Source organism: Cyprinodon variegatus, unplaced genomic scaffold, assembly GCF_000732505.1.
Source record: "Cyprinodon variegatus isolate N-32 unplaced genomic scaffold, C_variegatus-1.0 Scaffold494, whole genome shotgun sequence".
In the NCBI taxonomy this organism is placed as follows: domain Eukaryota; kingdom Metazoa; phylum Chordata; class Actinopteri; order Cyprinodontiformes; family Cyprinodontidae; genus Cyprinodon; species Cyprinodon variegatus.
Window position 1 is genome coordinate 622,773 of NW_015150947.1, and position 15,334 is coordinate 638,106.

At 38.3% G+C, this 15,334-nt stretch overlaps 1 protein-coding gene across 1 annotated transcript; it reads right to left on the bottom strand.

The window, feature by feature from the left end:
* Window positions 1–361: 361 nt before the first annotated feature.
* On the bottom strand, window positions 362–11,314 carry dnajb14 (DnaJ heat shock protein family (Hsp40) member B14). The gene is made up of 8 exons (XM_015390365.1): window positions 11,138–11,314; window positions 4,077–4,251; window positions 3,551–3,696; window positions 2,764–2,952; window positions 2,511–2,596; window positions 2,322–2,431; window positions 1,239–1,411; window positions 362–1,158 (listed from the first exon to the last, which is right to left on the bottom strand). Exons 1-8 carry the CDS (start codon window positions 11,268–11,270, stop codon window positions 1,034–1,036), a joined length of 1,137 nt encoding a protein of 378 aa, XP_015245851.1. The 5' UTR covers window positions 11,271–11,314; the 3' UTR covers window positions 362–1,033.
* Window positions 11,315–15,334: the final 4,020 nt, after the last annotated feature.

Genomic DNA, 15,334 nt, shown 5'->3' on the forward strand with positions numbered 1-15,334 from the left:
AGGCATTTTCATGCAGCTGCAGCTCACCAGATATTTTCTTTTTCAACACGATGTTTGAGAGTGAAAATAATAGACCATGTCACCAGGCGCCACCAACCATTTTCTGTGTTCAAAATGAACCGAGCTGCTGTCGTGTGACGGGCCGATTCTCAGGAGGGATGTTTTCATTTTTCAGAAAACTTTATAGATGTGCTTTGCTTATTAATTTACCACTGCGTCCTAATAGAATGACCTGTGGCAGAATAAGCGTCCCTGCTGCTTTTACACTGCTTAGAAAGCTGACTATTAAAAAAAAATCAAAAATTAAGATTGTGTTTCACACAAATAAACAGTGAGGTGTAAAGTGTTTTTAGTGAGTGAGGTGCTGTATCTAAAACATTCATCTGATGTAGAGAAACATTAATCCAGTCTACAGTACCAGTTTGACTTTATTTTAATGATCAGTCCAGCAGAGAAATATTCTTCTAGTTACTTAAATTAGTGGCAAAATGTTAAACATTTGGAAATGAAAGAACAGCTTTTTGTGGATGAAAGTGCCTATGTTCACTGATTTAGTTTCACCCTAAACCGTTTCCTTTTCTCCATCGAGAGAAAAGAGGAAGCCGTCTGCTTCTTTTGCTCCTCTGCAACGTCGATCTGACTGAAGAGCGTCTCATGATGAATGCGCTGTTTTTCCCCCCATTGTGTATTGATGAGGATGATGCAGGAATCCAATGTTTTCTCTACTTTATCTCTACAATCAGGTGTCTCTTGTTTTTCTGGTTACCAGCAAATCAAATATATATATATATAAAAAAAAGGAATATTCAACAGTGCAGAGTGGCTCATCTGGATGCAACAAGGCGATTCCTGGGAGCGAGCTGGAATGACGAGGAAGAGCCGTTCACAGGATGGGATATGAGGTGTGGGACGTTTTTAACCTTAAACAGGCCTTAAATAATTTAATAATCCTTTACTTCTAGTGTAAAGCCTTTGTTTAAAAAACAAACAAAAAACTTAGACATCTATTCACATGTTCTACAAGCCCTTCAACTCATCCGCCTCTAAACAGGTTATTTAGTCTGTCCAGCTCCTTGCAGTTGTCCATGGTCATGAGGTCTGCCTTCTTCCGCATGCGGTCGTCTCTATAGACCTTAGCAGCATAGAGCAGGTCTGTTTCTGAAAAAAAACGAGCACAGAAAAACAGAGTAAGAGACAGAAAGAGAGAAAACTATAAAGAATCAACAGTGGTTACTAACTTGTCTGCCTCTCCTTCCAGCAGTTATTCCTGACATTAGTGACGTAGTCCTCTTCTACGTTTTTCTCTATTTGCTTCAGGGCCGAGCCCTTGAACTCCGATTTGAAATCTCGGGTGACGTAATAATCGACGCGCAGGTTCTCAGTCTGTCTCTTTACAGTCTGACCTGTGGACCTGAAAGACACCGAGGACATGGGGCTGGTTTGATCAAATGCATGAGAGAGAGAATGTTCTAGAAAAGAAAAGAAAAAATTCTGGTTTTAAGTTGAGGCAGAGAACAGAAACAAAATATCGGCAGAGACTATGACGGACGTTCAGTTAAACTCAGACATATCGCTCGTGAAAAATGGGGGAAAAAATCGTTTATATAAAAAAATCTTCATATGTTTTCCTCCCAGCAGCCTTAATTTGAGAGTTTATATAAAGGTCGTAATAAGATTTCTCCAGTCTGGCTGCTCTTTCATTCACTTTAAGTCCATACCTGGATATCGCTGCATATTTAACAGAATGGGCTTAAAGATGTGATGAAAATACCTAAAATAATAAAAAATAAGATGCATTGACAGCAGATGTGCATGCATCTGAAAGTCATATCTCTGAGAAGAAAATTGGATATCTAGTCAAAACAAAACATAAGTGCCTCATCTTTCAGCCGATTGGCTACTGGTTGCAGCTTTTTTATTTTCCTGCTGATCTTTTGCTGATCATGATGAATGAACAGAAGGAAGGGAGATTAGAGGGAATCAAAAAATGTTGTCAAGTAGGAAGGAAGGACAGAAGAAAAGAGTCAGGAAGATAGTAAGGAAGGAAAGATGAAAATGGAGAAAAGTTCTTAGAAAAGAAGAAATGAAGAGAAGGGAATATTTAGGCAGTGGGGTAGGGAAAGGTCTGGAAATGGTTTCTTCCCATACTCGGATTTCCAGACTTGGAAATTAAACTCCACACTTTTCCAGCCTGCATGGGAATCTGGATTTTTTGAAGCAGCTGATTTGAACATAATGAGGTCCTTCAATAGAAACATTGTGGTTCATGTGTAGATTCTGGTCCACGGTGTGTGTGTGTGTGTGTGTGTGTTTGTACGTACGGTCTGGAGTACAGGCTGTAGGGTGGGGGGGACACCATCATCTGGCTCAGTATCGACACCAAGATCAGAACCACGATGGGCATCAACTGGATGAACATTGAAAAGCCGCCCTGTGGACAAAAGGAAGACATGTCTACTAGATGGAGGACGATCTGTGGGATATAAATGACTGTGGAGCAGTTTACGTACATCTCCCCGTTCCTCGGTCCTCTCCTGTCGGTAATCGTTGTGGTGGCTGTAGCTGGTCCTGCCGTTGGTGAATGTGTGGTTGCTGGCTGCAGACAGAACATCACAGCTGTGGTCAAAAACCTGCAGGGATAAGCCTCTTACCAGACACTCATACAGCAGAGCCATCCTGCTGAAAAACTTTTGGTTTGGTTCTAAATAAGTACTGATGCCTTTCGGTAGGTTTTTAATTTGTCTCCATGGACTGGTGCCTTACAGGAGGGGAATCCGCCCCCAAAGAACATGTTGAAGAGGTCTTCAGGCGTAATGTCAGCTTCGAAGCCTCGGTGGAACTCAAAGCCTCCTCCGTGGGATTGGCTGGGGCTGCTCGGCTCCTCCCCGCCCGTCAGGTCGTACTGCCGTCGCTTTGTTGGGTTGCTCAGCACTGCATAAGCGTTCCCAATCTCTGCAGGAAAAAACAAAAAACAAAAGCTTGAACCTTTCGCTAGATGCTGTGATTTCCAGCAGGTTAGGGATATTAGCCAAGAAATGCCAAACTTTGGTACAGATCTGCCCAAATCACACCAATAAAAGTGGATTTGGTAGGGGGAAGACATCTCTGATGCAAAACTAAAGGGATTAAATGTGTTAAACAATCTCTGTACAGCTGTTTTTATCCCCATTTCCAATGCATTTTCCTCCAGTGTTTCCTTCCGCTCAACTTTCAACCAATACTAATGGTTAAGCCTCTCAGAATAGCCTCTTGTCTCTTTAACAATGACATTTTATGATTTTCCTTCCTACAGTAGGAAGTTAATAAATGTCAATCAACATAATGTTCAAGTTAAGATGCATCACTGCCTTGTTTGATGCCTTGACAGATCAGGGTGACTGTACTGTACAGGAGCATTTTATTTTCATCTCACAATTAGTTTTTTTGTTCAGTTCCCTGCAGTGGATTTTACTACTAAAGAGGGCAGAGTCTGATCTAAATACTGGCGAAGAGAAATGCACCCCAAACATTGCCTGGAGTCCATAAGGACAGTAACTATGACTCGAGTTACTTTTAAAGGCTTCTGTTGCTCCGGGAGCCTGGTTTTTGTCTGGATGAAACTTGAGAGCGAGCTTCCTGTAGGCTTTTTTGAGCTCCTCATCTCCAGCTTCTTTGTTCACTCCGAGAACTTCATAATAATCCTTACAGCGCTTTATTCTGCAAGACATGGGACAGAAACATCAAGACATGGATTCAAACATCCACCTTTTTTTAAATGTTTGTGAATCAGACCAGAATCAGACCAAACTACTGATCCTTAGAAACACAGATGTTAAAAAAAAAACTGAAATGTCATAAACTAGAGAAAGCAAAGGCTTCAGGGTTGAGGAGACGTTTTCTAGTTGCCTGGATTCAGCATGCACCGTTAGCATCTCTCACAGCTGCCTCGTGGGAAAAGATAAAGATATACAGGTTCCCATAACAACAGGGAAACAGCTGGGACAAAGGCTTAGGCACATCTGATGAAACCAGTAACCAGCAACACCACAGATGAGCAACGGAAATCCAGCGTTTCCAAGCGAATCCTTCGCCCTTACCTCTTCACACCTTCCACCTGCTCCTCTGTGAAGCTTTTAGAGTCACCTCCAGCAGACTCCTGACTCCCTCCTCCTGCAGGATGAGAACCTGCCGATTCTGAGCCTTCTTTGGGCCTCCTGCGATACGCGCCGTTACCTGCTGAGCTTCCATTCTTCAATAAAGCTTCCAACAAAGCTGGAGAGAACAAGAATCAAGGAAACAATGAACTGAGGGAAACAAAGCAATAAATTAGCTTTATAGGGTCAACATTTCTATTTACTGAGTCCAACAGACGGATTTTATTTCTCTAGTAATCGTGGAACAAATTAACCTTCTATGTTAGTCAGAAGGACAATGTTACACCCGCGTGTTAGAGAGCAGTCGCTGTAACACTGGGTTTTACCATTAGGATAAAGATTAAACATAGTGTATAGATTACATTTTTAACTGGCCTTCTAAAATGATTTGGGTGGCTAGCATTATATGGAGCTACATCAGTGATGGTTTACATGAAGGCTGAAAAAGGACTGTAAGATAAATAAACCAAATCTCATTCTATTTTGCTACAAATAAGAATATAACATATTAAACAACCTTTATCTTGGGAACTTTGACCCTATATCCAAATAAAGAGGCATAAGGCTGATTTATTCTTTGAAACCAGGTCGTCTGCGTGTATGTTGCGGTGAACGCAGAGACATCCCTGCCCCCTGCCGCAGACACTCTGCTCCACCTCTCTAAAATTGTAGGTGACCGCAGACAGTGCCGCAAGACAGGAGGCCTCTGATTGGTCAAATCTTCATCCGCTTTACACTATGTGTACTTCCTGTTTGGTACCTTACCGGCTTGTTTTTTTTGTGCGATCGCCTTTGTGGAAAACGACTCGTGAAGATGGACCATGCTAGAAGAGCGAGGTGCGCAGCTGAAGAAGCAACAGTTTTGAATAATATATAGAAGCTTAGGGGCAATGTTCAACAACATGCATCATGTAAAACGATCAATAACGGACAGGGTAAGTCACTCCGACATACTGTCTGACTATTTGCCACCTCGTTTCAAAGAATTACACGGTAACCGATGTAGTACTCTGTTTTTAATGTGGTTAAAAGGTGCTATTTAGGGGGTAATTAAGGATAGGGGATAATTATTTGAGTTTACAAACACAAAGTTCATTCTGCAAATAATAATCGTTTTGTTTCGATGCATCGATCCAACAGCCGATAATCCGATGCATCGACATGTCTGCAAGAGTATCGAATCATTTTTTTTCCTCCTCCGGTCTATTTTTATCCATTTGCTCCTGGACATAATTCGGACTCCTGTGCTGTGGTGGCGCTAAACTTATTTTGCCCTTCTACCTCGCTTCCTTTAGCCACTACCCTCTTTCTGCTTGCACACACACACTCGCGTAAACAGTAGCCAAGACAGACATAGTGAATGAAGTACAGGCCTATTTTTTGTTACTACCTGTTGGTAGTGCACTTTTGCATTAATTGCACTGATTTGGTTGAGTATTCTTATTCTATAGTGTGTGTAGTACAGGCCTATTTTCGGTACTTAATCCGCTAGTGCACTTATGCACTCATTGCAGTATTTTCTGATGCAAGACCTTCTAGAATCTGTAACACAGAGGCATTATGATTCTTCAGTGAATGAGGTTTTAACAGGCCTAGGTGGAGTAAAACTTTGCTACTTCTGTTATTTACTGTTGTTTCTCACATAAAATGAATAACGATATAACAGCTTTCATTGATTTATTTCAAATTTAAAACATTGTCTAGTCTGAAAGTTTAAGGAAAAAAAAATATAAAAACGAATTAATTGAATTGAATCATATCGTGGTGTATTCTTGAGTATCGAAAATAATCAAATTGTTGGGTCAGGAAATTGACACTGAATCGAATCGCCATGATGGGTGTGATTTACACTAAATCACAGGATGTCTCTAGATGATTACTTTTGCAAACCCCACTAACAGAAGCAGCTGCTCGACCGTCATGCTTTCCTTGAGGATCTGTCCGCATAGTTACCAATTTTCTGAGGTGGGCACTAAGGAAATTCTGTCCGTATGGATGCCATGCAGAGGGGCGCAGAGCCCAAATTTACATAATTTGGTAGCATGAACTCAATGGACGCATAAATAAAAGCATAAATCAAGCTTTGCGCAATTGCCGAAAGTAAGTCCAGACAGGAATTTTACTGAGTTTTAACAAAGTGGCTAAATGATTCAAATAGAACCTTTTACATTTTAAAATTTTTATTTTGGCATCAAAAGGTCATGAATGTTACCGTTGGACACTCAGCCCTGTTAAAGGCTTCCTCAACAATATTTGACAATAGTCTAATTAGCCGCTCCGCCCACATCTCCAAAACGAGTTGTTTTGATATCTCTCCATACGATGGGTCAACATCAGGTTTATAATAGCTCTCTCCCCTTGTGTTAAACCCACCATGGATGGAGCTTCGAGCCAAAACATAGAAAAGTGTCACTGCGCTTTAGGCTGGACAGCTTTGAGAACCTCGGCCAGCATCAAAGCAGATTCGCTAAGTGTTTAGTCCAGTAACATTATAAAAATCACATCCATCAAAGCATCTGATGAACAGGAAACACCAGTTAGTTAATAAGACTTTGTGCAGTTCAAACTCAATGCTAACATGATGTTGAGCTAGCTAAATGTGTGCAATATAACAGTACTGTAATGCCTCGTTTTTTTCAGTAGCAATGAATTTATGTTGCTTACAAGCCATGGTTAACATTCATAATAAGGGATGTATTCAATGCAAACATTTGTTAAAGTTATTCAATGGCATTCAAACACCTTCATGAAGCTTATCCCATTTATTTCAGTAGCTTCATCAGTGAAGACAGCGTTGCAGTAAAACCAGGCCTCCTTCGTCCCGCTTGGAAAAACAACCAGAAAACAATGCCTATGTAAATTTCCAGTCATCCTCAGATATTTGGGAGCTCAAACTGCAATCCTGCCCCTCTGTTCAGAGTTCACCAAGAAATAAGTCAAACTTCAGGACAAGTTCATATTTTGTTATGCAAAAAGAAACATTATCATAGATTTGCCTTTTAGGTTTTAGGTCCACTTCTAAGGGGCATGCAAGTGATTAAAAACTGTAACTTGCCCTATAAAGGGTTAAGGGTCCCAGCCAATTTAAACCATCTCACTGTAGAGACTCTGGCTCATTAATAAAAATAAAAGTCATACTTTATATTATACATACGTATGTTATAGATTTGCCTTTTAGGATTCCTCCAATACATCTGGTTTGAACTTTTTTGCATATATGTTTCACAGAAACCCAGGTGCCTAAGGATAAAAGTCGATTTAAACCACCTCGCTTTAGGGACTCTGGCTCATTTATAAATATAAAAGCCTTAAAAAGATAGAGTTGAATGTATAACTGTGGAATGCCTTTATATTTTAAAATGAATGATCTGCCAATAAATATCCTAACTATTGATTAACCAGTATTGATGGTGGAAGTGGGGGGGGGTGGAAGTTCAAAACCCAAATTAATCATTTGATAAATGCAATGATAATAACAAAAAAGACACTTATTTGTAGCGGAGGAGTATTGCTTAAACCTGAGCCTTTAAGTTGGTGGACAGAAGGTAGATAGAGATAAGTGGCGATATAATCTAAAGGTTAAAACCTAAAACTGACAGAACCAGTCTGCAGTGGCATCTTAAAAGATTCCTGAAAATTATCAGATTACCACTGTCACCATTGCAGGGCTTTAACTTTCAAAGATTTATTTTAAAATGGAAAATCTCAGTGTCAAGGTAAGCCATCAGTGATTTATCTCAACGGCATTACACAAACCCTAGAATCTATGTGTATTTCCTGGACAATGTAGATCTTTAACTTTGTTTGTTAGATAACAGAGTTAAAAACTAAAACAAAAGGGGAAAAAAAAAACAAAAAAACACAGCAGCTTTCCTGTTATCAGCTTAAAAAAATCTGTAGCCACAATGAACAGTAGACATTTCTGTACTTCTAAATCTAGGTTTTCCCTCTTTTTGCTTCTTCCATATTTTCTTCTGTTGTGTTGGGAGAACAGGTTCCCTAGGTTTAAACCGGTGAACTTTTAACAAGCAGCTAAACGAATGACACCCTTTTCCAAAAATCAATCATTTGCTCAGAGAATTAATGCAGATCTAAACCTACATCCCCTCAGTTTGGCCCCAGAACCAGGACTGGAGGGCCAACATTGGAATGGTGAATCATGCTGTACGCAAATGTGTTGATGCCCTGAATACCAGTATGTCCTAGTTTACAGATTCTATTACCTGAAAGCTGTTGCATCTGTCAAAGATTAAAATACAAACTCACAACTTTGTGTTTTTAAATAACTTCCACCAAAGTTGTTTTACTCCGAATTTTTTTCCCCGCATTTAAGGAGGTCCAGTTGGACCCTAGAAAAGTCAATCTACCTTTAAAAAAAGCAGGTTAACAATCAGTGAAAATTGATTCTGTTTAACCGGATGCATCTGCTGACTGTTTGTGGTTTTGCAATTTCCTGTGAGAGCCATCTTTTTTTTTAATTTTTTTAATCTTTCTATAAATGGATGAATTTACAAAGAACGGTAGATATCTCAAGCAGACCAGCCAAAAAACAGGCTATCAAGATCATTTAGACCAGGGGGTCTGTTTTTAAAAAAAGCCATTATGCTTTTAATAAAAGTTGTTTAGAGACACAAAATATTACACCCTTTTAATACGAAAAAAAAACAATGTTTTACTTTTGTTAAATATCGTCCATAGGAAATCTAAAACATCTAAAACAACCAACATCTCAATCGTATTTTTAGCTTTTAAAGTCGTAGTGAAGCGGCTGTTCCAAACATTGCATTTCCAGATTCTCCCGAGTGGTGCCTGACTTTACACAAGTGAATAAAGTGAATGTGATTGGTCGATTATCAAGAGGGCGGGATTGTTGTGTCGGAAGGTTCGCACGTTTTGTTTTGTTGTGGCCGGTGTCTCGGAAGCTTCTTGCTAACCAGTTAGCAACTTAGTGCTAGTAGGTTCCCGATGGGAAATTAAATTGGGACCAAGTAGCACTAAATTGGTGACTTAGAAACGTCACTGTCAAGGAACGCTATGGACAGAGGAAACATGCAAGAGGAGGAGAGTTTAGTGTCGGAGGTCGTAGATGAGTATCCTCCGTCATCCATTTTTTATTTAGAGGAGGAAAGAGGGGATGAAGATGTTGTGGAAGAGGACGCCAGGGCGGCAGAAGCTTGGTTTGGTGTAGAAGGCTTACAGCCGTACATGTTTGAGCCCTTGCCTCGCAACGCTGCCAGTTCTGTTAGCTCTACGTCTGCTCAAGACACAGACGTCCATCCCGTGAACACTGAGACGGAATTCAATGGGAAAGGAAATTATTCTTATTTCTAATTTCAACGGTTGCGTATATTAGCTGCAACTTGAATCAAGATGCTATGACTGAAAAAAGTTGATTGACAGATGACCGTTGATATGATTGGCTGAATTTAGGTGTTCAAGCTGACGTATAACTAACTGGCCTGAATAACATAACGGAAAAAAAACCCCACAGATTTTATTTTATTTATTTGAGATATCAAAAAGTACTCCAGAGTGTTGTTCAGCATGGGGGTGAGTAGAAAATGAAGGCTAATCATGTTTTGGGTGTACTCTTCCTTTAACATCTTTTGTGGGAGATTTTTAAATTTTTGTTGAGTTTTAGTTTGAACTTTGAGTGCATTTAAAAAACAGCAGTACGAGAATAAAACAGAATTTAACCCCCACAGATATTAGGACAGGATTTTTTAGAAAAAGTAAAAATTTAGGGACAATATCTGATAAAGAGTATGTTTATATACATGTTTAAGCCAGAATGATTTGACATTTAAATTAGATTAGATGAGCTTTATAGATCTCACAGCAGATAAATTCACGCGTCACATATTGGCATAGTAATTAAAGAAGGTGCAAACAGGAGGAAAATGTGCATTAAGATAAACAATATATATACAGTATATCCAGGTATATACCGTATATCAAGATAAATAATATGATTTCCCTACGACTTAAAAATTATGGAAAACACGAACAATTCATTAAGATGAAGCATGACTCTTTTATAGAGTTTATTAGGTATAAATTGAAAAAATACACCACACATTTCCAATCTAATTAAGAAAAATTGCTCTAAAAGCATATTTCTTTTTTTTTTTTAACGCCATTCTGTTCTGAAAATTGAATTCAAATATTCTTTATAAAAACACTAAAATTTCCGAGACTGGCATTTGTTATAATAGTACATTCGTTATTTCTTATACCACGTTTAGCCACTATTTAGATCCATTGTAGAGGGACCAAAGAGCCACATGCAGCTTCCTTTTCCCATCATTCTTATATAGACCAGAAAACATTTCATTCAAATTTCCTAATCATCTGGACAATGCTGGGTAGCCTGCCCCTCACAGTTACCCAGGCTTATCATTAGAAATACAGACAGCTGGGCCCCAGGGCCTCCAGGCCAGTGCTAACTCTGTTTCCCTGCTTGTGTCCTGGATTATTAGCTCCAGCCTCAGAGCTCTCTGCGGGTCAATCACTCAATTAAAGGATTGACTCTTAAGGAACTGCCTACATCTGTCAGCTAGCAGCGTTACACAACTTCCTTATATTAGCAAGCACCACTTCATTAGAACATTCTATTTTTAAAGTCAAAATAGTTTTAAATTATAGCTCCTGAACACATTGTTTGACCAACAAAGATGAGGGGGGAAAGTCGAAGCTGAGAAGGACAAATCTTTGACTGGTTTACTTCACTAAAAGTGTCTCTTTACACTGTTTTCCTCTGAGCTAGGCTAGGTTAGCTTATAGGCCAACGGCTTTATTAGCTAACAGTTATCCCTGTGGCTAGATTTGTTAGAGAATGTATAAACGTCTTTCTTATTTTACTTTAGCATATGTACATAAAAATGTGCGTATTATGGTGTATCAGTAGGAAGTACAGGGAAACGTCCCAGAGAACATCAGCTACATGCTAGCAAGACGGCGGAAGGATCTAAAGTTAGCCTCTTCCTCAGCACACCTAGCCTCACCTTTAGCTCTGTCAGTCGGGTACAGCTTCTCCGCCTTGTTCAGGAACTTCACAGCCTTTTCTTTGTCTCCTGCCTCAAGGGCTTTCGTGGCGATGTTGATACATTTTTCGGCTTCGTCTCTGTTCCCTTCCATCTTCTGCTATTCCTCCTCCTCCTCCTCCCTCCGCCGTCAGCTGATTAACTGAAACCACGTGGTGCACAGAAACTGACAGGTAAGGTAACGCCATGGACATCATGCAAGAATTAGATCTGACATGTGTGTCTATGGGCGCATTTTTCACAAGAAAACCCATACATAGGTACGGAAGAGGATTATTTTTATTATTATTATTTTATTATTTTTCTAAACTTTATCGAACAAAAAACATTAATTAACATTTTCAAGTAGGAAAACTTTTATTTCTTATAAAAAAAGAGAAAATAGCCGTTATACACAGGAGATCAACTTAACTTGTGCAAGGCAACAGAAATAAATAGATTTATGGAATGAAATATTAACATCTTTTGTGGGAGATTTTTAAATTTTTGTTGAGTTTTAGTTTGAACTTTGAGTGCATTTAAAAAACAGCAGTATTAGAATAAAACAGAATTTAAAGAATACCCAATCCTAAAGCGTGCCGTGTTTTTTCTCTAAGGAACTGTGACTGAAGTTGTTCTTTGTACAAATGTAAACTGAAGTGTTTCAAAACTAAGTATGATTCAAATATGAAAAAATTAAGAAGAAATGAATGCAGAAAGTAGTTTTTAAATAAAGATTTTTAAGTTTAAAAATTCACGCTTACATGGGCCTGTGTGGAAATTGTGGAAGACCATTTCTGCCCCTTGAAGGTGAAAAAGTTAGATGTCATGCCAATAATGAGATGTAGAGTCACAAATTATAAGTTTCAAAATCCTAATTTCTACTTTTTGAGTCATAATTATGAGTTACAAAGTATATCATAACAGAGAGTTTAAATCTAATAATTATTATTTTGAAAGTCCATAGAGCCTCTTAGTAGCAACAGCTGCTATCATGTGTTTGTGATCAATTACATCTTAGAGTCTTTTAAAGAGCTATGGAGAAAATGGGCACACTTATCTTTGCAGAATTGTTGTAAGTCATGATTGCATGAATAAGATCCAGGTTCAGTCTTAATTTCTCCTTTGTTTTCCGTCAGCCATTCAGAGGTGGACTTCAGATTATTGTCTTGCAGAACTCAACTTCATTCAATCTTGAGGTTGAATATTCTCTTCCAGGATTTTTCAGTTAACACGTCAAATCCTTCAGGTTCTGAAGCAGCATAACTACCCCATATTGTTACACTACCAGCTCCATGTTTTATTGCTGATATGTTGTTTTTTCTGAAATGTGGTGTAACATATTTTCCCAAAAGGCTTGGGGTTCATTAAGATGTGTTCTGTAAAAACTGAGACAAGCTTTAACGTTGATTTTTTTTACCCAGCAGTGGTTTTCTTCTCAGGCCTTTGCCAAGCAGCCATTTTTGTTCAGCATCTTTCCAATTGCAGTGGCATGAACCTGGACTTCCACTGAGGCAGTAAGATCTCATGGATGAGTTTCCTCTTTGCTCTTGGGGTAATTTAGATCAGTTGGCCACTACTGGTGAGGTTCACAGCTGTTCTATGTTTTCATTTAGGTTTGCTACAGTCCAAAGCTTTAGAAATGACTCTGTGATGCGTTTTTAATCCTCAAGTTCCTTCACATTTTTTCCTGAATTTCTTTGGATCTCAGCATGATATCTAACCTTTGCAGATCTTTTTGGTGAACTATATTCTTCTTCTGTCTTTTTGATGGCAGCTGGCATCCGTCACGCGTTGGATTACTGCCATCTTATGGATTCCATAGTAATGACTTAATTCTTAAATTCTTCTGAGGAGATTTAAAAAACAAAAAAATTATATAAATAAATAAGGGCGTGTAGGTGGCGCAGTTGTTAGCGTGCATGGCCCATGTACAGAGGCCTTAGACCCCTCTAGTGTTCCCTCTCCAGGCTTTAGTCCTCGACGCGGCCGAAGAGGATTCGAATCCGAACTGTGGTCCTTTGCCTCCTGTCTCTCCCCCTCCCTCATTCTCTCTTTACTGTCAGACTACTGTTGAAAAAACAGTGCGTTAAAAAATAAATAAATAAATAGAACTTTTCCATACTTTATTATTCAACTGTGCCCCCATATCTACAAACGTCAGCTCCCCAGCAAAACCCAATTCTAATCTGAAAGATTTCCTTTTAATTTCATATCTACTGCCCCAAATAAAAACATGTTCTAAGGGGCTCCATTTAGGAAACAATGACCTGCTCTTATTCTATTTATCACTACCTCTTCCCTTTTATTCATCACTCTATTTCTCCTAGTCTCAACAGTTTTTGTATCCTATATAAATGTCTTCCTTTTACCTCATTTTCACACCTCATCTTCCATCTTTCAACATTTGCCCTCAGATTTAGTGGTATCTGTATCCCCATATATTCTTTCTTAACTCTCCTAGCCACCTTATCTGCTATTTCATTTCCAAAAATACCAATAAAACAGGAGTCCTCCCCATTACTATATTTTTTATTTTGTTTACATATCCTATGGTGGATAAATAGAATTTCATTCAGGGTACTCCGATGGTTATTTGTATTTCCTGATTCTTGCACTACATGTGACAGGCGATCGAGGACCAGCTCTACCATATTTGAAAAGAAATAAAGAAATAAATAAATGCTGATGAGTTGACCCTCTAAGACATAGCTCTTCCTCATTTGCATAATGAGGCAAAAATGCAGACAGAAATCTAAAAACCACAGACAGAAATAAATAGCATTGAAGAAATAACTAGGGGAAAAAAAATACAAAAGAAGAATAAAACAGACGAAAATATTATAACATGCACATAAATAAATAGTAAAAGAAGTAATCAATAAATAAAGTTTCTAATGGAAAATAAATAAATAAATAAGGTAATTATTACAAACCCGAATAAATAAAGAAGCTAATTAAAGAGTTATATACATTTATGTCTCACTGTTTAATTTAATTTCTACCTACATGTATTTGTTTTTTATATTTTGGGGGGGGGGGCAATGAATTGTATGCTTATTTATTTATTGAGTATTTATTTATTTCTGCATTTAATTTTAAATATGGCAGAGCTGATTCTCCACATCAGGCCGGCTCAATTTAAGTGATTGCTGATTGAGAACAGGTGTGGCAGAAAAAATCTAATTAGATGTAATAAACCACATGGGGGATCCCTTTTTCCACGTAGGTTTGAATTCTTCCCCTTAATGATAAAAAAAATATTAAAGTATTTTGTATTAACTTGTATTTGACTCATTTCTAAAAATTTTTTAGACTTTTGCAAAACATTAGGTGTGGAAAAACACGTAAAGAATGAAAATTCCGGAAGGTGAAAAACACTTTTTCACACCACTGTTTATAGAAATCAAATTAATCCACCCAACTATTTTCAACTGTGCCTTAATATTAATTTAGGTAGTTTAAACTTTTCAGAGCTGGAAATAACATAAATTTTACATGTTACATTAGTTTTAATTTAAGCAAAAGAGAAAACACTTCACTTCTTAACACATCAAATAAAGTATTAGCAACAGATAGCAAATGGAGGGAGCAGAAATGCGTGCGCTTCTCATTATCTAAAGGCATGGCTGCTGAATGCATCGACTTATCGACAAATGCCAATACAAGACAGAGGAAACTTATATTTGCCCAGGAATACTGGCGGGCCGATGTATCGGTCATCTTACATCTAAATGTATAAATCTATGCTGCTTGGTCCCACAGATAAACACATCAGTCTGTGTAAATAGATGTGTTTGGCTTAGTGATGGAGTTCCTGAAATGAAGGACATTTTCTAATACATCTGAATATTTTGTTTGCCTTTTTATCATGTTTTATGTTTTAGCTATCCAAAAGTGTATTACAATTCTTTGCCATAATTTCTGGCAAGATGTGTTTTTCATTTTGTGTTTTTTTATTGCACTACTTCCTGAACTTAAGGCAGCTCTTTTATTTCCTGTCTTTCCTTACTGGTTGAAATGATTAATCAAGGTGTGTCTAGCCATTGTCGTCATGGTTACTGAGGTTAGAAACACCTGAATTATCCTGTCCAGGGATGATGCTGAGAAACTAGTCCATGCATTTGTTACTTCAAGGCTGGACTATTGTAATTCTTTACTATCAGGAAGTCCACAAAC